General features: G+C 47.5%; 1 protein-coding gene across 3 annotated transcripts in view; it reads left to right on the top strand.

Moving 5' to 3' along the window:
* Positions 1-23,322, top strand: part of TLL2 (tolloid like 2) — a 173,278-nt gene that overhangs the window by 102,426 nt on the left and 47,530 nt on the right. For all 3 annotated transcript variants that reach the window (XM_037905507.2, XM_043552254.1, XM_043552255.1), the window contains 5 exons: positions 5,473-5,643; positions 8,244-8,361; positions 10,632-10,810; positions 12,213-12,318; positions 22,078-22,202. In XM_037905507.2, the coding sequence (XP_037761435.2) occupies positions 5,473-5,643; positions 8,244-8,361; positions 10,632-10,810; positions 12,213-12,318; positions 22,078-22,202 (699 nt within the window). The remainder of the gene's footprint in view (positions 1-5,472; positions 5,644-8,243; positions 8,362-10,631; positions 10,811-12,212; positions 12,319-22,077; positions 22,203-23,322) is intronic.

Consider the following 23,322-nt stretch of genomic DNA (forward strand, 5'->3'; position numbering starts at 1 on the left):
GTGGTGTTTGTGAGACTCCTTGCCCCTCTCCAAAAGCTAAGCTAGCTGGGGACATGCACCATGTTGTGAAGCAGGCATATTGAGCCTTCTCACTTGCAGGAGCTGTCAGTGACTGGTTCCCTCCCTAGGTCAGAGTTCAAACACTAATGAGAGCAAAAAGAGGGAGCTGCCACTGCCTAGACTGTACCTGGTCTGTGGATAAATACAGGACATCAGTCTCTGGGGCTGGTGTAATTCCTACAGGTGCTACATGCCTTGCATTTACAAATCGTTCTTCCCACTTTACAGGTGGAGAAACTGAGGCAGAGAGATTGAGCAACATCCCCGGGGTCATATACCAAGTCAATGGTAGAACTGGGATTAGAACTCAGGAGCACCTGGTTTCTAGTCTAGTGCTCAGTCCCCTGGACCACGTAGCTTCAGAATAGCTCCTGCTGAATTACCCAGTGTTTGCCACTTGGCCTCAGGATTAAATTCACTAATTCAAGGAAGAGCAGTTCATGGATATTGTGTAGGGCCTTGTTATCCAGAAGGCTGAATAGTGTTACTGGTCTTTCCGCTCACTTCCCATTTGAGACACACCGGTGCAGATACTCAAGTTTAAAACTGAGTTCAACCTTTCTGACGAACTGTCCATATCTAGCGATGTGAGGCTAGAACATACAGTGTGTGTACACAAGCAGCAGGAACCATTTCATAGCCCCTCTCATCCCAAAGCACTTCATGAGCTACAGTCAGCGTATGAGAAATCTCTTCACCGCACCGCTGAAATGCTGCCACTTTTGGGGTGGCTGTGGCAGCTAACAGCTCACCGCAACACTTACAAACTCATTTCAAGACAGGAAGTGAAGAAGGAAGCTGTGCTCAGTTGAGACTGCAGGAGGAACGTTAGGGAGGTGGACTCCTATAACTGTCCAGACTAGCATTTGCAGTGGTGTTGTAGCCATGTTGGTGCCATGTTGGTCCCAGGATATTAGAGAGACAAGGTGGGTGAGATACTATCTTTTATTGGACCAACTTCTGTTGGTGAGAGAGACAAGCTTTCAAAGCCACACAGAGCTTTTCCTCTCTGGGGCCAACAACTCTCTGAATAAGAACAGCCACGGCCGTTAGGAAAAAGATAGGGCCTCTCTCATTTTTAGCTTCTGTCTTCATTCTTTGTGGCATGTACTGGGCACAGAAAAAACTCCCCTTCACACTGATGACTGATATGAGGACCATTGCTTAAAGCCATGAACTGTGTAGTCCTTGCTGGTCGCACAATGCTGCCTCATTTGCTACCACTTCCACAAGCAGCCCCAGCTCTCTGCTGGAAGCATTGGGACGTTGTCGAGACAGTTGTTGAGAAGGAAGGGCAGCTTCCTCTAGGGCCTTGCCACAAGTTGAAGAGCACGGGGCAGAATCTCGGAGCTGCCAGCAGGGAAAGGACCAGGAGCTGCCAATGGGGTCTGAACCAGAGGCTGCCCCAGCAAGGTGCATTGGGATCTCTAGGGAGGGGAAAGCACCTACAGCTGCTCTCCCAGTGGTCTCCCAGCCGACACAGGAGCACAGCCACAGAATCTGTCCCATGGAGCTCCTCATGTGCCACAAACTGCAGGCTTGGGCTGGAGCGTGGGGAAAAAGGCGACTAGCTTAGCTTGATTGCTGGTAATTGTCCATGTGTGTATTCACTAAGCCTTATGGTAGGCCAAGGATGGTGCGAGATGGTGGCTCGGAGAAGGTGTCCATGGGGCCCTCTCTCCCCTTCCCAAACCATGTAGCCATCTGAATGATGCATGCCGCTGCCCATGGACTGCACCCAGAGAGTGTCACTGCACCCTGTTAAACATCCTACCTTGATGGCAGTCAGTGTAGAGAGGATGGGCCATGACCCTGCCCTCGTCCTGCTTCGCCTCCATGGGGCTCCTAGACCCACTGTCTGCTGCAGAGTTCTCCAGTCCTTGCATGGTGAGATGTGCCTGGTTGTGACGGCCCAAGTGCTAGTCTCCTTCCATCTCCCTCACCCTCTTTGCACCCCCAGAGATCTCCCCCAGTTTAGCCCATAGCACTGTAGAGCACAAGTAGGTGTGTCAGGGGCGGGTGAGAAGGCAAGAGGAGAAGGTGGCTTCTCCTTCATCTGAAGCACCCGGCATTGACCGTTGTAGTAACCACAGTGTCTGACTAGCTGGCCCATAGGCTGGTTCTGGGATGGGCCGTTCCTGTGCTTCTAAAATGTCTGATGCTCCTGCTCCCCTCTGCAGCCACATGAGACCACTTCAGACAAATGCAACTGAACAAAAGGCAAATTCCAGGCATTGTGTCCTCGCTCAACCTGCAGCTTCAGAGAAGGCATTTGACAAGCAAGCATGGGCCCTACAGGAGGTGGGGAGGGAGTTTGAAAGTTCATCCTTCCATCCCTCTGCTCTGCCTTAATTTCCTTCTCATTGTCCAAGACTGCTCAGCCTTGACAGCACTGATTTGCTGCTTCACGTCTCCGCCAGGAGGATGAATGGGAGAGGGGCTCAGTCCGCAGCCCCTGCTAATCACGATGGGCCATGGGGACCCCTCTTGCATGGAGAGTAAGGCTCAGCAGACTCTGAGTATTTTTATAATGACGCTTTTTAAAAAAAAACAAACCAAACCCTGCATGTGTCACTGATTCAGGAAGTGAGGCTGGTAACTGGCCACACAACCACAGTGATGCTGACAACAGCGCAAAGGCACCTCTGCCTGGAGCTTCAGCAAAAATCAGCGAGCCGCAAGCCTGGATCACGCCCCCCAGTGAGTGAGCAGAAGGGTACGGATCTGGTGCCTGTGGATTGGAGAGGGGGCATTGCCAAAGCATTGTTCCCTTCTTTTCCCAACCCTCCACCCGTGCAGCGCAGCAGAGGTCCGGCTCCTTTTGGGGTGGGGCGGGACTGGGGGAGCACAAGGGGCCACCAGCCACTTTGTTTTCTAACACATCTATGAAGTTGAAGTGTTCTGGGATGTAAGATGCCACTGGGACAACCCTAAAGGCCAATTTCTCCCACTATCCCTCAATCAAGTAGGGCACTGGCAACAGCATGGCAAGCTTCTTTTACTGCCTCAGCCCTGACCTGCAAGGGCCGTCTGCAGGGGTGTGTCACAGGGGGCTCACTCATTGTTGGTGGGGCCTCTTTGGGGCACCTCTGGGATTTGCTCTCCACCAGTCTGACACTTCTTCCATCAGTTCCTCGCCCTGTGGTCTTTCTTTTTCTGGGACCTGGGGTGCTCCTTCTTCGCGACTCTCCCCTCCAGCCAGTTCACCATAGTCCTCCCTTTCCAGGGTGTCAGAGTCTCCTGGATTAGCAACCCATTTGCTGGCCCAGTCAGCCTTCCGGGCCACGACCAGATCCAGTGCCGCTTTCTCAGCAGCTGGTAGAAGAACCCAGGCTGGCCGACTACTCCGGGTTCCAGTCCAGGGACTTTACACCTGGCAACTAGCTCCCAGGTCCTGGGGCTACTTTCCTAGATGCCTTCCTATTTCCCTCTTTATCTTCTGGACCTCCTCTGAGTTCACTGGCCTGAATGTCCTCTTCTCAGGGAGTAACTGCAGACTACTACTTCTCTCCTCTGTAGCCCCGAACTCACCTCCCTTCTCCCCGGGAGCTACTGCAGACTACTACCTCTGCCATCCCCTTCTTTTTTTAGCCTGCTGGCTGTATACAAGCTCAGCCTGCTCCTGCCCAGCTGGGCTTCACAATCAATTGGTATTTCAGTCTCTGGCTCTCCCCCAGGTTGTTAATTGTCCTAACAACCTACTCTGCCTACAGTGGGATGGACACCCCATCCCAGGGTGAAAATGGAGTGGTCAATGACCCATTCATTCAGCCGTCAGCCCTGATGCTGCCACCCGGGGCATTGATCAGCTCGAGTCATGCCACTGGCTTGTCTTTGTGATGGGGCTGTTTCTCCACTAGGTACTGGACTGAGGATCTGTCCAGGCTGCAGCTGGGGTATGTGACTGCAGGAGGTGTGGACGTACCTGCACAAGCCTTAATGTAGCCAGCTCAGGTTCCGTTAGCAGGCCAGCACGGACTTCAGCGCGGATTGTACAAGCCCCCCTGGAGCCCTGGGTAATCACTGGGCAGCTAGCCCCCACTGAAGTCCATGCTGCCGCAGCTTCGCTGCTATCAGTGGGTGAGCTAGCTAGATTAAAGCTAGCTTGGGTGTGTCTACACCTGCTGCAATTCCATCCTTTCATTGCAACATAGACCTACAGTGAGACTCACTAGCTGGAAATTCCCATGGGCCGTACAGCCTGTGTGTAAGTGTTCTTTAAAACAAGACAGAGGAATAAAGCAGACAGCGGGGAAGCTGTCTATGGTGCAGTAAATGGGACATTTGTAAGTGCTCCCAGAGGGTCATCAACAAAAGAAGATCTGCAGCTCAGTCAGCTCTAACTTTGGCTACAAGAGACCGTCCCTCAGAGTTAATAAATCACCGTTAGAACTGGACCAAGTGTGTTTGCAGCAGCACCAAGGCAGATGGAAATTAACCTTGTTGCCCATTTAACAAGTAAGGGGGAGACATTTTCTCATTTTGCCTGTTAACTTTTCATTCTTTTTGTACCAAAACAAGGGATAGAATGTGACAGATTTGTAACTGATGCTAGGGGTCAAATTTCTCCATTTTTCCATGGTGAAAACCTGCATCCTCCTGGCAGAAATTGCCCAATCACAGACCCTCCCAAGTGCCTGAAAATTACACGTGAAAACTGTTCAGGGTAGAATTTAGGAGGTTGTTCCTTCATTTTGTGAGAGCAGATTCCACTCCTAAGTAGAAGTAGGTTTGGCTGCTTTTACCATTATAAAAATATAGATTTGTGGAATAGACTTCAGTCTCTAAACATGTTAGTATGAAGATGAGTCGATAAATTGAGAGTACACGCCAAATCAATAACTGCCTTCGCAGTGGGATAAACTCACAGGCAAAAGGACAAGGATACAGTTATGAGTTTATATGAAGGACCCTAGCGTTGTGATTACACTGGAAGGCCTAATGATTGTAATTGTTCAGCCTCCCTGTGCTCTGACTGACTGAGATGCAGTGCAATGCAATGCAACGGAATCTACGTCATCTAAAATGCCAGGAGCCCAAGCTGCCAATTTGGGGTCTAGAGGCAAATTCTGGTGCTGTTCGGATCTGGGATTTTGGTTTGGTCCCGTCTCTACTCAAACTTCTAACTCGATGTCCTTGTCAGTGAGATCACTGTAATGTGAAGAAACAGCAGAATGGCAATTCCCTATCTGCTTTAGCATTGAGGATGGGGAAGGTCAAATGATAAGACCGTCTGCTACAGATTAGCTCTATGATAGCCCTGAAGAAAACAAGGGCAGACCTAGATGTGGCTTCTGGTTCACATTAACAATCTGATTGTTCTATTTTGCGTGCACTGAGGCCAGGGTATTGCTTTGGGGCTGCCCTGGGAAGCAAGAGGATTTAAACAGTATTGCAACTTTTGTCTTGCAGATGGCAGGAGGAACGCCACTCTCTCAAGGAGGCCAAAGGAGGAAGAGTATAAAGACCTGCCCCTCTCAGCCACGGGCTCCTCTCCCAGAATCCGCAGGGCAACCACATCCAGAGCAGAGAGAATCTGGCCCGGAGGGGTCATACCTTACGTCATTGGAGGAAATTTCACTGGTCAGTAGCAAAACCCAATGCTTAGTTAGCTGTTTGAGGCTTGGGGAACTCTTCTTAGGAGAACTTCATTCCTGGCTCAAGGGTGCCTGATCTTTGGGAGCCCTTCCCTGGAGAGGGCTGGCTGCATGGCGAAGCGGCTGGACAAATAGCCGAACCCCACCCCTGAAGTTCCTGGAGAAAGGCCTCGGCACTCAGTCCAGCCTACCTCTGTGCGGCTGGACACTGCTTAAAACTCCTGTTCTGTGGTGGGTCAGAATCTGAGACCTGAGCTTGCTTCCTTGCTGTCTGGGTCTCTAGGATGGGAGTGCTGAAAAGGCAGGGCACTCTGACCCACAGGCATGGGGAAGAAAGTGCATTGGGCTGTTCTCATGTGATCCCTCTGGCCAGCAGATCCCTGAGACCACAGCGCCTTGTGATTCTCCTCTGCACAGTTGGTCAGCGTGATGCCGAACCACGAAGCAGCTGGGTGGGGAGGAGGAACAGGGAGCTCTAAGCTGGATCGCTGGATGGAATGGGGGATCTCTTAGTACAGCTCAGAGACCCTTGGTTGCACCACCTTTGAGCAGTGTCCAAATAAGCATCACTTCCAAGAGTAGCTGCCTGGAGAGGGGCTGGTGTCCTGCCTACTGTGTTGCAATATCCATTGAGAGGATGTGGATGTCTTTGCCTCTCTAGTGCGGCCCTGCCAGGCCATGCTTCCTTGTGTCTTTTGCTGTTTTGTTACCAACCAATTGCATCTTAAAACATGCATTTGGTTCCTGCCATTTCCCAGTGCTTTGTGCTTTATCCGGGGAAGCCACAGGAGAGATGCCCGGTTACCACCCTCAGTCAGAGCAGCCTGGGAAAGGGTTTAAAGACGGGGGAGTCACAGCTTCCACAGAACCCTAGATGTGGGAACGAGACCATCCCCCACCCTTTCCTGCACAGGCCAGTGCAGGATCCTTCCCTGTAAATAAATCTCCCAGTGGTCTGTCCACCCTCACTTTAAATAACTTCAGTGATGAGACTTCTAGCACTTCCTTTGGGAGACTGTTCCAGTCTGATCTCTCACGGTGGCAATATTTCTCCCAATATTCAACCCATTTCATCCTAGTACTCTGCATTATACTCCTTGTGGCCTCTCAGTGCACTTTCTACTTGAGGTTTGCTCCCTTCAAATATTTCTCCATGGTTCTAGCTCCTTCTCTTAACCTAGCTACCCAGTGAGGGTTCAATTATTGCATTGCAGCAGAGCTCTCAGGACAGGGCGGTGCAGAGGCGCTGTCCCAGCACAAGCTCCTGGAGGAATTGTGCCACTCAGGTGGGCATAACTGCTCCAGCAGTCCCTAGGTGCTACAGATGCAGTGCCACCCTTCACACTGGTACAGCATACACAGCCACTGCAGCATGGCAGCATGTCATAGACTCTAAGGCCAGAAGGGACCATCATGATCACCTAGTCTGACCTTCTGCACATCGCAAGCCAAAGAACCTCACCCACTCCTGTAATAGATCCCTAACCTCTGGCTGAGTTACTGACATCTTCAAATCATGATTAAAGACTTCAAGTTACAGAGAATCCACCATTTACACTAGTTTAAACCTGCAGCTGACCCGTGCCCCATACTGCAGAGGAAGGTGAACCCCCCCCCCCCAGGGTCTTTGCCAATCTGACCTGGAGGAAAATTCCTTCTCAACACAAAATACAACGATCAGTTAGACCCTGAACCTGTGGGCCAGACCCACCAGCCAGACACCTGGGAAAGAATTCTCTGTGGTAACTCAGAGCCCTCCCCATCCAATGTCCCATCACCGGATGGTAGAGATATTTGCTGCTAGCAGTCGCAGATTGGCTACATTATAGGCAGTCTTGTCATACCATCCCATCCATAAACTTATCATCTCTAGCTGGCAGTGCAGAACCCTCTCATCTCTGCCCCTTTGGGTGTAGATGTAAGCCTGGAGCAGTCCTTGTGCACCGGGCAAAAGGACAGCAATTGCTCCTGGCTCCTGTGTAAGGGCTCTGTGTGCATTCTGTGTCATGCACTCAGCCAGGGCCAGACCATCTGTCCATGTATGTACCTTTCAATCTCGCCTCAGAAATGACTCCCTCCAGCTTTTTCCCTCGTTATTTTTTGCTCCTAGGCTGAGGAGATTTTTTCGGCAACAATTTTGCTTTATTCACTTGGATCCGGGGGAACATACACCCAATGCAGACCTGTAATTACCGAAGCTTTACATCTTTTGTTTCCCTGCCCTATGCTGGCACGGGAACGAACGCTGCAAGATTGTAGTCACATACAGAACAAAGCACCATGCAGCGCTGGACATTTGGCCTCTCCCTTTTGCAAGTGTGCCTCTTGATGGCAGAAGCAGGGAATCTGTACTTTACTGGTTTATATATGCATGAAATATACTGTTAATGCTTAATCGTGTTTGTTAGTCATTTTAATACAGTAACTCATCGAGTGTAAGGAGGAAGGGCAAGCCTGGGTTTCTATACTAAGCACTAAAGGTCCAGCTTTCAGAGGTGCTGAGCATCTGCAGTGGCAGTTGGAGGCCATGGGAACAATGGAAAAATGGGGCCCTAAATGTTTGTCCTGCTTCAATTTCTTTTTCAGGCAGTCAAAGAGCTATTTTTAAGCAGGCCATGAGGCACTGGGAGAAGCACACCTGCGTGACTTTTGTGGAAAGGACTGACGAGGAGAGCTTCATCGTGTTCACGTACAGAACCTGTGGGTAAGCGCTGCGCACTGGAGCATATAGCAGTGTCCAGTCATATGGCCTGCTGGCATCTTGCCAGATCCCGTACCAGCAAAATCAGTGATTGGTTGCCATTGTGCAAGATCAGGCCTTTGCTTCCCGGATAAAACTCCTGTTGAAAGTGTCCCACCCCCATTTTTTGTATTTCACAGATCAGAGACTATAAAACACATCGTAAGCCCTTTGGGGCTGTGTCTTGCCATCTAAGTGCCCTCAAAGGAGGTTCCATCCCCATTTTACAAATGGCAGAGTGAGTCTCAGAGAAGTTAAACTCCCAGTCCTGTAAGGAGCTCCATACAGGTGACTCGCCCCAGATCACACAGGAAGGCTGTGGCAGGACTGGAAATAGAATGTCAGACCTCCTGAGTTCAGTGCCACGTTATTAACCAGCCCCTGTGTAGTTCAAATGGACAGATTCTTGAAGGCTCCAATTTCCTTTTCAGTATTTATGCTGTTGGTTTCCTATCTGTGTTTTTGTTCTGACAATGAAAGTAGCTGTTATTATTAATTAATGTAGCACCTGGGAACCCCAGCCATGGACCAAGGCCCTGTTGTGCTAGGCACTGTACGAACACACAACAAAAAGATAATTTCTGTCTCCAAAGCGCTTACAGTCAAAGTAAATGGGACAGTGTGTCTCTGTTTATAGTTAATTTCTAACTCTTTTCACCCTCTGGCTTCATTCATTAGCCTATAGGTTGTTTGGGGAGGTAAATGCTGAATGAGAGTGTCAGAATTCCCTACCACTTGCCCCTGTAATACCTGTTTGTTTAAAAAAAAAAAAAAAAAAAAGTCATGCACATATTTTAGATTTTTGTCAGGTTTTCGGGGAAGGGGAGGAAAAACAAAATGTAAACGTTGGGCCTATTGGCTCTTTAAACCAGAGCTTTCCTTAAGTGATAAAAGTGTTACACGCCAAGGTGTGTCAAAGCACTGTGGGAAGGTGGGTAGGTAGGGAGATGGCATTGTCGGGGGTGGGGGTAGGAGGGTGCATGCCTGCCCTTTGCTTGACTCAGGCACTTGACTGACTCAGGCACTTTTGCAAATACCACCAGGTTCCCATTTGCATCTTTAGGCACCTAATACCTTCGTAACTCGGGCCCCAGATTTTCCGCCTAAGAAATCTATTGCTGGTGAAAGTGCTTGGTCCCCTCTAATCATCCCCCCTCTGCCATTCAGGCTACATCTACCCTTGGAGCCGGGGTGGTGATTCCCCACTCACTTAGACATACTCACACTAGGACTCATCAAACCAGTGCGCTAAAAATAGTAATGTAGTCACAGTAGCACAAGCAGTAGCAAGTGGCAGCAGGGCCATGGGATCCAGGTGAGTTTGTGCTCAGGGCAGCTAGACCTGCTTGCCACTGTCCATGCTACCATGGCTCTGCTACTATTTTTAGCTTGCTAGCTCAATGAGAACTAGCATGAGTATGTCTACACAAGCTGGGAATCACACCCCGAGCTCCAAGTGGAGACATAGCCTCAGTTTCAAGAACCCAGCATAAGTTATTGACCCCTCGGGATGGGGGTCTTGCCATCCGGGATGCTCTTGCTGAAATGGGCCTGAGCATTTGAGGGAGTTCCAAATCCAGCTTCATGCCTCCTCATCACAGAGGGGCTTCTCCTGAACACAGAGTCTGAACACCTCCAAACCTGGTGGAGTCCAGATCTAATCTAAACTCCCCAGGCCTATCTCTCAATAGAGGGAGATACCATGCTCTTCAGCCAAAAAACCCCCCAAAACATTAGCCTGCAGCATAGGGCGACCTGAGGCTGTTCTGCTCCAAAATCCTACCCCAGATAAAAAAGCTAAAAGGGATGAGTGTGAGAGAGGGAGAGAGAGAGACAGCATGCACGATCTCTCGATAAGATTAGACCTGTCTTCTCTGGAGCACCTTGAGCCAATAAAACATAACAGCAGCCATACTGGATCAGACCAGAGGTCCATCTAGCCCAGTATCCTGTCTTCCGACAGTGGCCAATGCCAGGTTCCCCAGAGGGAATGAACAGAACAGGTAATCATCAAGTGATCCATCCCCTGTCTCCCATTCCCAGCTTCTGGCAAACAGAGGCTAAGGACACCATCTCTGCCATTCTGGCTACATAACTCTAAATTATTCAGTGGATCTGATTCCATCCAGCAGGGCAGTGGTGCATACTCTGCCAGTTGATAGACACATGCTACTCCAGCCATACCAGCATGGTTTCATTCATTAAAGTTACTCATCCAGTTGTTTGTTTTCCAGTTGCTGCTCATACGTGGGTCGTCGAGGGGGTGGTCCCCAGGCCATATCCATTGGCAAGAACTGTGATAAGTTTGGCATCGTGGCCCATGAGCTGGGCCACGTGGTTGGGTTTTGGCACGAGCACACGCGGCCCGACCGGGACCAGCATGTCACGATCATCAGGGAAAACATACAGCAAGGTACAGAAGAAGCTCTCATACCAATTTCAGATGCTGTGTGGTGGAAACCTCAAATCTCCCTGGGCTTGTGCACAACTCCCCTTCAGCTAAGAGTTACAGTGGGTAGCCTCAGTTATTGCAAAAGGAAACCACACTACAATGCCAGGCATTGCAGAGAAAGAGGGCCAAAATATTCAAGTGACTAGCGATTTTAATACACTGGGAGGAGAATTTTCAGAGGGTAAGATCCAGTCCCCTTTAATGTCACTAGTTGCTTCTGGAATTCTCAGCCATAGATATTTACTAAACAGAATTATATTAAAGGAACTTACAAGATAGCTGAGAAGCCCGGTCATTATTTTGCTAACTTCAGAAATGTAAATGGTACTGGTGCTTCCCTTGATGCCAGATGTTGCTTTACCTATCTGGTTATGTACATTAGGACGAGAGCTGGATAAGTTAGTCATAATTGTGAGCTCTCTTTAACTTTTCCAGTATGACAACAAGCACTACAGGACATGTGCTAGGCTGTGACTGACTTTTCCAGAGCATTTCTTGTGGTAAAGTTATATGGGAGAAATAGGATCAAATGTATTTTGAAACCAATATGGAAAGGGGGTTGGGCCCAACAGAGACTTGTTCTTCATTTTAGGCCCTTTGTACGTCTCAGCAGGTATAATACATTTTACGTAGACCATTCAGAAATACCCCTTTTGAGTAGAGCTGGGTGAAACTTTTCTGACAAAGCATTTTTTCACTGAACTATATAGTTTTAGGTTACCTGAAGCATGCTGTGAATTTGTGTCAAATTTGCCAAATTATTTGAGCAAAAAAATAAATAAATAAAAAGAAGTCAATGTTTTTCTTGTGATGTTTTCAAAACAGAATGTTTTGTTTTTATTCAAAATTTGGTTCAAATTTACTCTTGATTTTATTTTTAAACAGGTTTTTAAAAAACCCAAAATGAAATGTTTCATTCCACCCAAACCAATTTTATTTTCAACTTTTTCGTTTTGCCAAAAAATCTGAGACAGCAGGTGGATGAGATAATATCTCTTATTGGACCATCTTCTATCAGTGAAAGAGAAGAGCGTTTGAGCTTACCCAGAGCTCTTCTTCTGAGTAAATTCAAAAGCCTGTCTCTGTCACCAACAGAAGTCGGTCCAATAAAATATATTGCCTCATCCACCTTGTCTCTCTAATATCCTGTGACCAACATGGCTACAACACTGCAGACAAAAAAATTGAAACATTTATTTTGGGTTGACCCAAAATGAAAATATTTTCTAATTTTTATTTTGGTGATTTGGCCACCAAACCAAAAATTATTTATTTGCATCGCTTGGCTTACGAGTGCTCTTTTGAGCAAGGCTTTCAGATTTCCAAGAAACATTTTTCCTTTTAATGGAGCCTTGTGTCGCAGGTCAGGAGTACAACTTCTTAAAGATGGAAGCCGGGGAAGTGAATTCTCTGGGAGAAACCTATGACTTTGACAGCATCATGCACTACGCCCGGAACACCTTCTCAAGGTCGGAATCCAAGGTTATTTCTCTTTACTACTTTATATAGCGCCTGGCTACCCAGGCTGTGTAGCGGCTAGAAGGAGAGCTGTGAGTTTATTGCAGATAAGTATGGCATATGCAACGATTTCAGATGAAGGATGTATCAAGCTGCAGGAATTTACCCGGCGAGCTTCATAAAGCAGAAACATAAAAATGACTCAGTGGAAACATGGGCAAATCCTGTCCTCTTCCCCACTACCCTTACCTCCACCTTGCACAAATACCCGTAAGACCTGACCTCCAAATATACTATAGAGAAACCAGGTACTTCCTGGCTGGTGTCGGCATTCTCTCCTTCCTCCCCAGTTGAAGTGACTCTGAGTGCTCTTAGCTTGCTCCTCCCACTGCAAGGATAGCGAAGGTCAAAATGTGAGTGTCGGTGGGAATTGGGCCCATATATCTGGACCCAATTCTGCCCCCACTGGTCTTGTCTAGACTTTAGGACCTGCAACTCACCACTGGTGCAGGCTAGAACGGATGGCTGTCACTGGTGGAGCAGTCCATTTTGGGTCCTTATGTAGCTGAAGCTTGTGGGAGCAAGTTAAATAATTGCAGAATTCCCATCCATGTTACAGGACAATACAAACAAACAAAGATGCTGCTGACAAGACATAACCATTTTTAGGAGCTGGAATCCTGGCTTATCCTTCTGTCATGATTAGCAAGCTAAAAAATACAACTTGTTGAGAGGTTCGTGATGCTGATGACTGAAATTTACCTACTTGTGCTCTGAGCTGGGTGGAGTGAGGGCCGGGTATGGGGGGATATCCCTGGGGAACTTTCAGCTCAGTTAATCAAGACCGTGCCAAGCGTCCCTGCCCAAGAAGAGCCATTTACATGTGTGTAAACAAGCAGTGACCTGACATAATTCTCCTGCTCACACAGCTCTGAGCGGTGTCATTGATTCTACAAAAGCAGTCGCACACCATTGCCTTAGCAAGGAAACTTAGATTAGTAATGTAAACCTTGACATTCACATTCCAGGGACCGCATACACTCAAAATCTCTTCTGTCTGAAAAGGGACTTGTTCCAAAAACCTCTCCTGTCACTGTAAGTGGAAGACTGGAGGAAGATTATTTTTTAGAAGATATTGAGCTAAGTATCTGAGAGTCAGATGCTGTGCTGAGTATGTAGATAAAAGTGTGTGATGCCAGCTCCCACAATCCAACCAACTCCTTTATTGTACAGGGGACGTCAGTGTTACACAGCATGGTTGTGTGTGAGGATAATTCTGAACTTAGCTTTGAGCTTCCTGGTTTTCAGACTTGTGCTTTTGAATTGCAGCAATGCATTAAGCTTTATTTCCTTAACACTCCCAGACAAATCACTTTGCTAAGATAGAAGTTAAGTTGTAAATACCAATCAATAACTTCAATTATTTTATTATTGCTGTACGTGATCAAGTATCCTGTGCTATGCACTACAGACTTATGACTATGGACTGTAGAATTATAAAAGGAGAGAGGAAGTTGCTAACTCCTTTCCCCTTTCAGTGGTTAGTTGGAGAGAGGTGAATATAAGAATCTTTGGCCTACATTTCCAATTTGGCAAAAAGAACTGGAGTACTTGTGGCACCTTAGAGACTAACAAATTTATCTGAGCATAAGCTTTCGTGGGCTACAGCCCACTTCATTTTCCCACAGTATTTTCCACTGCATGCATCCGATGAAGTGGGCTGTAGCCCACGAAAGCTTATGCTCAGATAAATTTGTTAGTCTCTAAGGTGCCACAAGTACTCCTGTTCTTTTTGCGGATACAGACTAACACGGCTGCTACTCTGAAACATTTCCAACTTGGGTGCTTAAAGTTAGGCACCCAAATAAAAGTTTTCCTCGGGTGTTGAGCACCCATAGTTTCCACCAAAGCTGTAGGTTCTCTGCACCGCTGAAAATCAGATCACTGTTGTTTAGTTGTGCTAGGTGTATGTGGCATTTTACAGAAAGGTTAGGTTGCAGGTCCTAGCCAGAGCAGCTTCCCTTCGAAAGGTCCTGTTCTTTAAACAGTTTCTACTGTGTGTCGTGCCTATTGCTGTGCATACTCAGTGTCATTGATTTGAAGAGGGACATCTCGTGGTAGTACGTGCTATATTCAATAGTGTTTTCAAAATCACGTTCTCTGACTGTGCTGCCCAAAGAGATCATATCCTAAGCACCAGACACACTTTCCGCTTAAATTTCCAGAGCCATATGTTTAGGGCAGCAGAGATGATCATCTCTTCCTTTGCTCGAACCCGGGGGAGACTTAAATTCAGACTGTCTTGCCAGAATGCTTGATTGCCCAGTGCACAATATGCAAAGATGTCTGACTTTTTAACCACCTATTGTCACTGAGTTAGACCTCAACTGTTGTAAAGTTCTCTCAGAAGGGCTTGGAAGCAAGGGTTTGGTGAGACTGGGGATGGGATGCAGAGCCTTTGCATCCAGCCCATATGGACAGTGACCCAAAATGATGGTGGTCAGTGGCTTTTGTGAAAGAGCTGAGGCTTTCTTTCCAAGTTCCTGCTCCAGCTAATTATCATCAAAGCTGCAAAGAAGGGGGTCCATCTTTGCATGGGCCATACATACTCAGCTCCCATCTCTCCCCTACACGTGGTCTCTTCAGTCAGCATGGAGGGCAGTGCTGGAAAAAGTGTACTCCTGCTGCCCATTCCATGAATGCAGGATTGTATTCTGTTGGGCTATTAATCTGGAATCTTTAGCCAGTGTTAAAAAATTACTCACAAATTCAGCTCTGCCACTGACTTGTGAAGTGTCTGACCTACTGGAAAGCTCTCCCCTAACTCCCGGTACTGCACTGCTGGTGCACCTGGAACTCCCAATTAGTCCAGTGCACCAGAGTTTGCAAGATGGAATCCATTTCTTTCAAGCACATCCACACTGCAAACCTTTTTATTGCATTAGTATTATTGCATATTATTAATTATTGCATCTTTTCACTTGGAAAGAGGACCCCTTTCATGTGTGTTCTTCATTGCTAAAATTTAACACAAATATTTTTGTTAACCTCTCTAGTTTTATGGACGTGCCACACCTATTACTTTGCTCTCTTGTTGATGCATGATTAAAATCCGCTGTGGTCAGCAGGAAGAATTATGAAATGTGCAGTAGCGTCGCCTGCTCTGGGGATGGGTGCGGGAAAGGTGCTTACTGCATTCAGAGATGTCTTTGTGTCAGATAACCTGGAGCAGGCAGTTTTTCTTCCCTTGGGGCATCTGCTGAGCCCTTCCAGAGTTCAGTGGAGTTCAGATGGTAAGAATTGTCTCACACAAAAGCAGGATTAAGATATTACCTCCATTTATACTGTAGATGCCTTAGTCTGCATCCCTTGAAATCCAGAACTCTTCAGACTATTGAAGGGCCAAAAATGGCAATAATTCTTTGAAATATAATTGTGTGTTTTTCATCTGTTCTCTAAACCTTTTGTCTCCCTGACCCATCGCTGCCCCAGCAATGGTCTTTTTGCAATAATTCAAGTGAGTGCTAAGCACTTCTGTGGGCATTAGTTTTGTATCTGGAGTAAGCAGGCAGCGCCGGCATGCAAGTTTTACATATCCTGTGAGTGTTTTTAATGAAAGGAAAAGGTGCAGGCAAAGTGTGGCCCAAATTCTCAGCTGATGCATGAAGCTGTGCAGAGAGGACCTGTTTTTGGTGGCTGAGAGTTGGAAAATGGAATCGTTCCTTTCCCCTCCCAGCCTGGAGCCAGGGTATGGAATAGCCGTACAGCAGCGCTTTGGGCTTGTGGGAATGGCTATGATTCGCTACAAGACACCTACTTAATGCTGCAAGCACTTTCTTTTAGACCGGACAACATTGAGATCCTGCTCACACTGCTGTTTTTTCAAGAGTAGTGTGTTAACTCTAGTGCCCTGAGCAAATTTCAGGGTGGATGGCTGCATTCTGCTTCGCTGAACTTCTCCTGCAGTTTAATTGGGATTCTTCATTCTTCTCCTCTTGTCCTAAACTACTGCCTGGTGCTACTGTGCACTGCTGGAAAATTGCCTTGTTCCCCACCAGAGGTGGCTTCGCTTCAGTGATGGGTGAAGCAATCTCTGCTCCGTTCTCTGAAACAGTTCTAATATTCATGTTCTGAAGATTGACTTTGTTTCCTGGGATTTTAAAGTGACTTCTCTACACAATCCGTATGGTCATACTTTAGTTAGCAGTTTGTCATCCAGCCTTCCCGATGTAATAGAGGATGCTGCTAATTTAGTTGCACACCCCAGTGCAACGCATCCTTCCTTTGGCACAAGGCAAGCAATGAGGGAGTTAGTGCAGTAATTTAGCACTGAATTTAAGTGACTAAATATGACAAGCAGTTTTCCCTGTTACTTTGTCATACCTAATCCGTAGGATGCTTTGTAAGTACAATGTACTGGGTACCTGTCATTAATGATGGTCATGACTCCGTTTGTCTGGAATTTGATTTCTTCACTTTCAAGTACTTAGTGGTGTTGCGTTTTTTGTTTTTTTTTAATTAATAATGTAGCAGGAGCTCTGTATTCATATGGCTACGTTCTCCGGGGACCAGGGACAACTTATATTTCCATACACCTCTGTCACAACCTGGCCAAGACAGAGGAATTACCCCATTAGCTCAACTGACGGCAGCTCATGACTGTAGTGCTGGAATTCTGGGGTTCAATCCCCAGTGACACCCACTAATGGCAGCTCCTCTCTGCATGGACACCATTCTGCTGAGGGGACCCAACACTGTATCCTACAGTCCTCTGTGCCCGTTGTGTCTAAGTGGTGATTGGCCACTGTTGCTGGCTCTGAGGCACGCTCCCAGATGCAGACCCAGTGTCTGATACCCTTCCTTAAGATGTGGGCTGCCCTGCCCAGCCACCTTGAACCCACAAACCAGTGCCCGAGCCCTCTAGAGCCTCCAGTTGCTTATACGTGCTCCCTCAGAGTTCCACCTCTCTATGGGTGCTCCGAGCTTCTCAGGGACAACGCAGCAGACAAGCGAGGGACGTAGGCTCCGCCAAGGAACTTCTTAACCACAGGCACCTTTACCGATCTTTGCAAAATAATCAGCGATCCTGAGACGCACCCTCCCCCAAAGATCTGGTCAGCATTTCAGGCTTGGCCTGGTCTCTCTCTCCTCAGCCCAGTCTTCTGGCATGTGACTGTGGCCACTGCCACTTTGCTCAGAGAAACCTCTTTTAAATACACTCAGTCCCTTTTTGCCCATGTGCGCTGGCTGGGAACTGCCAGACCCTTCTCCAAGTCAGGCTCCTGTGTTGAGTCCATTGTCCTATGGCAATGAGCCATTAGGCGAGAGACATTCAAAGCTGATAGCCCTAGATTGCTGTATGATGGCTTCTCCATCATAGTCATTCAACTAGGTTCCAAGCCCCTAATCCAAACTGGTTTCAGAGTAGCAGCCGGGTTAGTCTGTATTTGCAAAAAGAAAAGGAGTACTAGTGGCACCTTAGAGACTAACCAATTTATTTGAGCATAAGCTTTCGTGAGCTACAGCTCACTTCATCGGATGCATCGGAAGCATGGGACCAGGCCCGCCGACAGGAGGGGCAAAGGGGGCAAGTGTCCAGGGGCCTGGGCTATTTAAAAGGGCCCCAGGCCACTGCCATGGTAGCAGCTGCCAGGAGCCCAGGGCCCTTTTAAACGCCCAGGCAGGCCACAGTGCTGCTAGGTGTGTGCGTGGTGGTACTGGCGGTGGCAAAGGCAGCTGGGCGGGCATGTGGAAGAATGCGCCCAGCAGCACAGCCGGCAGCTCGCTAGGCACCAGCCAGAACAGGTGCAGCACTGCCCAAATGTTAGGCAGACCTTTCTAGGAGGCCCATTGACTGTTCAGCCTCGGGCAGAGCCATCCCTAGGGTACGGCAAATTGGGGTGACCACTCCCAGTTCTGCGCTTTGGGGGGCCCCGTGGGCCAGCACTATTGGCCAGTGTGGTCGGTCCAAGAAGGGACGGATTTGTCATTTCCACTCCGGGGCCCAGGACCACCCTAGGGACAGCCCTGGCCCTGCCGCCTGGAATTGCTGTCAGCGGGCCTGCATGAGACAGTGCCAGACAGTAGGGATCTGTGTCACCATGTAACAGCTGCCAGTAGTGGGTGTCACTGGGGATTGAACCCCAGAATTCCAGCACTACAGTCATGAGCTGCTGTCAGTTGAGCTAATGGGGTAATTCCTCTGGCTAGTGGCACACGATTCTCTGTGGATCAGCAACCTCATCTCCCTCCCCAATTATAATTCGCGTTAGTGACAATGGGAATTTGACTGCAGGCATAAGAGCCCCTAATGAGGGCAAAATATACTTTACAACAATGGACGCTGGTTATTGCACATGAGGAAATGTCGTGCAAGATACGCAATGTGGCTCCAGACTTGTACTTTCTAGTACGCAGGCTGATGCACACACAGGAATGTGCTAAGCCAATTAGTCAGGAAGACAGGATTAGAAAGTAATGCCCTCTTCCCCCACCAAGACCCACAAGTAGTGAGTCATCAAAGATATCTTCCTGTATTCCAGACAATAACTTAACATTAAAGTTGCACAGTCAAAAATTAGAATTAAGGTCTCCCATTCCACCTTCATTAAGCCCCCTTGCATTACAGTTCAGCCTTTAATTACGTTCTCGGACTATTTTTTCCCTGAGACCCCCGCCCCAATCAGTACACAGGTGGGGCAGTGCCCAGCTGTTCAATATTTGTTTTCTTTTTTCAGTGTGTGGCTTCTTGTGTTATTTTGTGTGCGCCATTCACACCCTGTCCTGAACATAAAGTACTGCATATCCTTTTGGACTTGACCCTGGGAGGTAGGGATTGTCTCCATTTTACACCTGGGAAATCAGATGCAGATTTAGGCCACAATTTGCAGAATTGTCTAATAATTCTGGGTGCCCAGCTTGATATCAAAGAACTGACTTTCCCAAAGGTCCTGAAAACCCACAGCTCCACTGACCTCAGCTGGGGTTGTGAATGCTCATCATTTCTGAAGCGTAGTTAATAACTTCATAGGGTTGATATAGCACTGTATTGTGCCAAGTACCATACTCACATTAATCCTAAGAGTATCACCACCTGAACTAAAGCAGTAATTAATTAGCAGATAGCAGCAGTGGATGCCACTGATTGGAGGGTTATTGGATATTTCCTCTAGCCAGTCAAGAGTTACAACACTCTTTGCCATCAGGTTATACAACATTTGCTAGACAGCAGGTGAATGTGGGGGAGGGAAAGGACAGGATCAGGATTCCTGGGTTCAGTTCCAAGCTCTGGGAGGGGAGTGTGGACTAGTGGTTCAAGAAGGGGATTGGGAGTTAGGACTCCTGAGTTGCTATGCTTTGCATTTAGATAGTGCTTATTAATCTGTGTGCCAGAGCACTTTGAGGGTGGGTAGTCCCATCTGAACACCATAGCCAAGCACATAGATATAGCATGTTCATTCTGAAAGTCAGTGTGGCTAAGTCGATGAGACTTGGGTCTGTGATATGAAACCTCTGGGATCTACTCTGAGCTCTGCCAGAAGCGATGTCATACATCCTCATTTGTAAAGTGGGCGAAATCTATACTAGATTAACTCCTAAAGTAGGACCTTGCTCAGTAAGGGTTGCGAAGGGCACAGAATTAAGTTGGAGGAAAAAGCGGGACTAGAAGGTATGGTCTTTTGGATCCCAGCCCAGTGCACCTTCCTCTAGGCCAAAGGTTGTTTTGATGGTGGACAATGACCCTGGAAGGAGATGGTTCCATTCTGCCAGTGACTTGGTTGATGCTTCTGTGTGTATGATGTTGGAGGGATCTGGGAGCATGGGCATTGCAGGTGGAACATTTCAAACAATTAAGAGCAAGCATATAATGACTCCTACTGAGCATGTGCATAGGACACTTTCACTTATAACTTTAAAATCCTTCCAGATTTGACCATCGGGACAGAAAAAGGCATTTCTCTGACCCCAGAAATACCCTCTTGCCAAATATCAGGTTATTCTAAAAAACCCCTGAGGTGGTCAAAAAAGTTTTTACTATTGGCAAAACTACCTGTTTTTCCAGTAACCTTATTCCTGGAAATGGAGGAACTGTTTCTGCTCAAGCTTCTTATCCAAATTCAGCCCAGAGCAGACACCGAGCAAGGAAAATTTCAGCCTGAAGCGTTAAAGTTGGTCAAAGTTAGCAACGGACAAATGTGTCATGATAGACAGTGGCACCCTTTGCTTAGAAACATCACTGAATTCGCGTGTTTTGGGAATTTATTTTTTAAATATGAGAATTGTTTTTTTCCACAAAAACCTCAACATTCACACACGAGATTGTTCACAAAAACTTGTTTCATCGAAAGATGTTTTCTGTTGAAAAAACATGGAAGGAATTTTTGACCGACTTTAATCACTACTACTCTGCCTGTCTTTATTCAAATTAAAACAAAGAAAACCTCCACACTCTCCAACATTCCCAGCCAACAAAGTAATTACACCCATGCATAGTCCCATTGACATCAGTGGCATGACTCATATGCTTGAAGTTAAACACCTACCTTAACACTTTGTTGGACCTGGGCCTACCTGGATTGCAATAATCTTATTGCTCTCAGCCCTGCCTTTCCTCGGGCTCCCCTCAGGACTGTGGTCATAGGAGGACAAGCCATATCCCAAGGAACTGACAATCTCTGTTCAAACATGTCACTACAATCTGCACTATGAGACTCAGAATGTATTTTGGGGTGATGGGTAGCACGGCTGAGTTAACTTAGTTTTAAGACCCTAAACTTCCATTTTCTGACTTTCTCTCCACATTTTACCTCTTTCACAGGACTTTTCATCCAGAGATCTCAAAGCACTTTACAAAGGAGTTCAGTATCATTATCCTCCTTTTGCAGATGAGGAAAGTGAAGTGACTTGCCCAAGGTCACCCAGCAGGCCGGGGGCTGAGCTGGGAATAGAATCCAGATCTCCTTAAGCCCCGTCCAGTGCTCTATCTACTAGGCTCCACTGCCTCCCTGTAATGTTACATTGAAGTAGCTTTTGCATTAAAAACCCTTGCACCATAAGTACGTTGATTTCAGTGGAGCTGCTTGCGTGCTGGAAGTGAAGCATGTGCTTAAATCCTGTGTTGAATCAAGGTCTCAGACATGGGGAAGGGGTGCTGAGAATAAATGAGAACATAGAAGCAAGCACAAAGAAGAGAATGGGAAAAAGATACAAAGAGTGTCATTGGCTCGGAGGCTTGGCCAGCTTAAAGCGACCAAGAGTGGGGATGAGTTAGACACGAGCAGAGGAGCCTCTTGGTTTTAACATCTAAGAATGGCAGGTCTATAGTAGTCTCAGTCCGCAATGATCACTACGAGCACAATCCCAAGCACGGACTCCCCACGCTGCTCCCATGGCCATGCTGTCCAATCTGTGCTATTGTTGGTCCAGTGGGCGTATGTTGACATGAACCTTGTAAAAGGATATTTTATTGCTTTCTCTGATTTATGGTAAGTAAAGTGTTTGTGCTGAAATAGAAGCAGCCGCAGCCTCTGCTAGTCCCAGAGAGGAATTTACTAAATTGGCAGAGATGCCTGCGCATTTGGAAGCTATCAGGTGTTGGGAGAACATGAATGTCAAAGCAGAAATTTCTCATAAAATACTTTGTCCAGTCAGATTCTGTTCCCCCTTCCTGCTAGCACAGAGTATGTGGTCATGGGATTCTCATACTGAACCATGATTGCCCTCAGTACATCATGCCATCTTCACTGCTGTCCGTCTCTCTCTCTCTCCAGAGGGGTCTTCCTGGACACCATCCTTCCCCGTCGAGATGACAGTGGGGTTCGGCCAACTATTGGTCAGCGCATTCGGCTGAGTCAGGGAGACATTGCTCAGGCGAGGAAGTTGTACAAGTGCCCAGGTAAATATGACCAGTACAGATGGCTCCAGCTCTGTTCCATACACGTGCTTTATCTGGAAGGCTCCGGAGTTCAATAGCATGTTAACGATCCCTTTGAGGAAAGAGCTCTGAGAGGGTGGACCATCCAAGTGCTTCAAGCTGGGGGAACTGAACGTTTATTAGTACTTTGTCGGTAGTCTGGATTTTTTTAAGGCTTAGAACTCTTTATTCTCTTCCCCTGCAGTGACTGGGAGGTGGTAGTGCCTGCATTTGATAGGTCCCTAGACTCCTTCCCTTCCCAGCATGCTTTGCTGAAAAGGAAGCTAAAGTCAAGCTGTCCTCCCCCACCATTTTTCAGTAAAGAAAGTGCATTGCTGCACCCTGTTCAGAGTCTATTATCCAGGTAGGGACCAATCTTCCATGGCTTGTTTCCTTCGGGCCAGGCTGTCCTAGTCTGCTAATCTGGTGAGGAGAAGGGGAGCTCTTACGCCTCGTTCTTGGCATCTAAGTGAATGGGAGAGTAAGCCCAGTCTGTTTAAAAGCATGGTCTTTTCACCCCCACCCCACGGCACTTTCCAAATTCCCACTGCTAAGGGGGCAGCCGCTTTTCCTGTCAGAAGTAGCCATGTTAGTGGTTTAGAAGGGAGGGGGCAATTCTTGAGTCTTCCGGGGTCACAGTCTGAGAGGAGGTAGAACTATTCCATGGGCACTGTCCCTGGAAACACATCCCTTCAAGCTGCTGGGTAACGTGCTGCATACCCCAAATCGCAGGGGATAAAAGGGAAAAATGTCAAACTTGCCTACCTTGTTGCCCTGCCATGCTAAAATCCCTTATTGGGCTCTTGCTGCTGGGATATTGAACTACCACCTCTGCACTATGTTCACTCCTATTTTGAGCATTTGCTGGTCACTTGTAAAGGGAAAGTAAATTCAACATACCCCTCCCGCACCCGCACCCCCCATACAAATACACCAACACCCTGCCTCCCCACCAACACACTCCCTTTCATGACTAATAAGCAAATAGAGTTTCTGGGAATGTTTACCTTTTAGGAAGTAACTCCCAACTCTCCTTTATTGTTCGCTGGTAAGTACCCAGTATCTGCACGGTAATTACATGAGCCTGCAGATTACTGTGTAA

This window comes from Chelonia mydas, chromosome 7 (assembly GCF_015237465.2).
Source record: "Chelonia mydas isolate rCheMyd1 chromosome 7, rCheMyd1.pri.v2, whole genome shotgun sequence".
Classification (NCBI taxonomy): Eukaryota; Metazoa; Chordata; order Testudines; family Cheloniidae; genus Chelonia; species Chelonia mydas.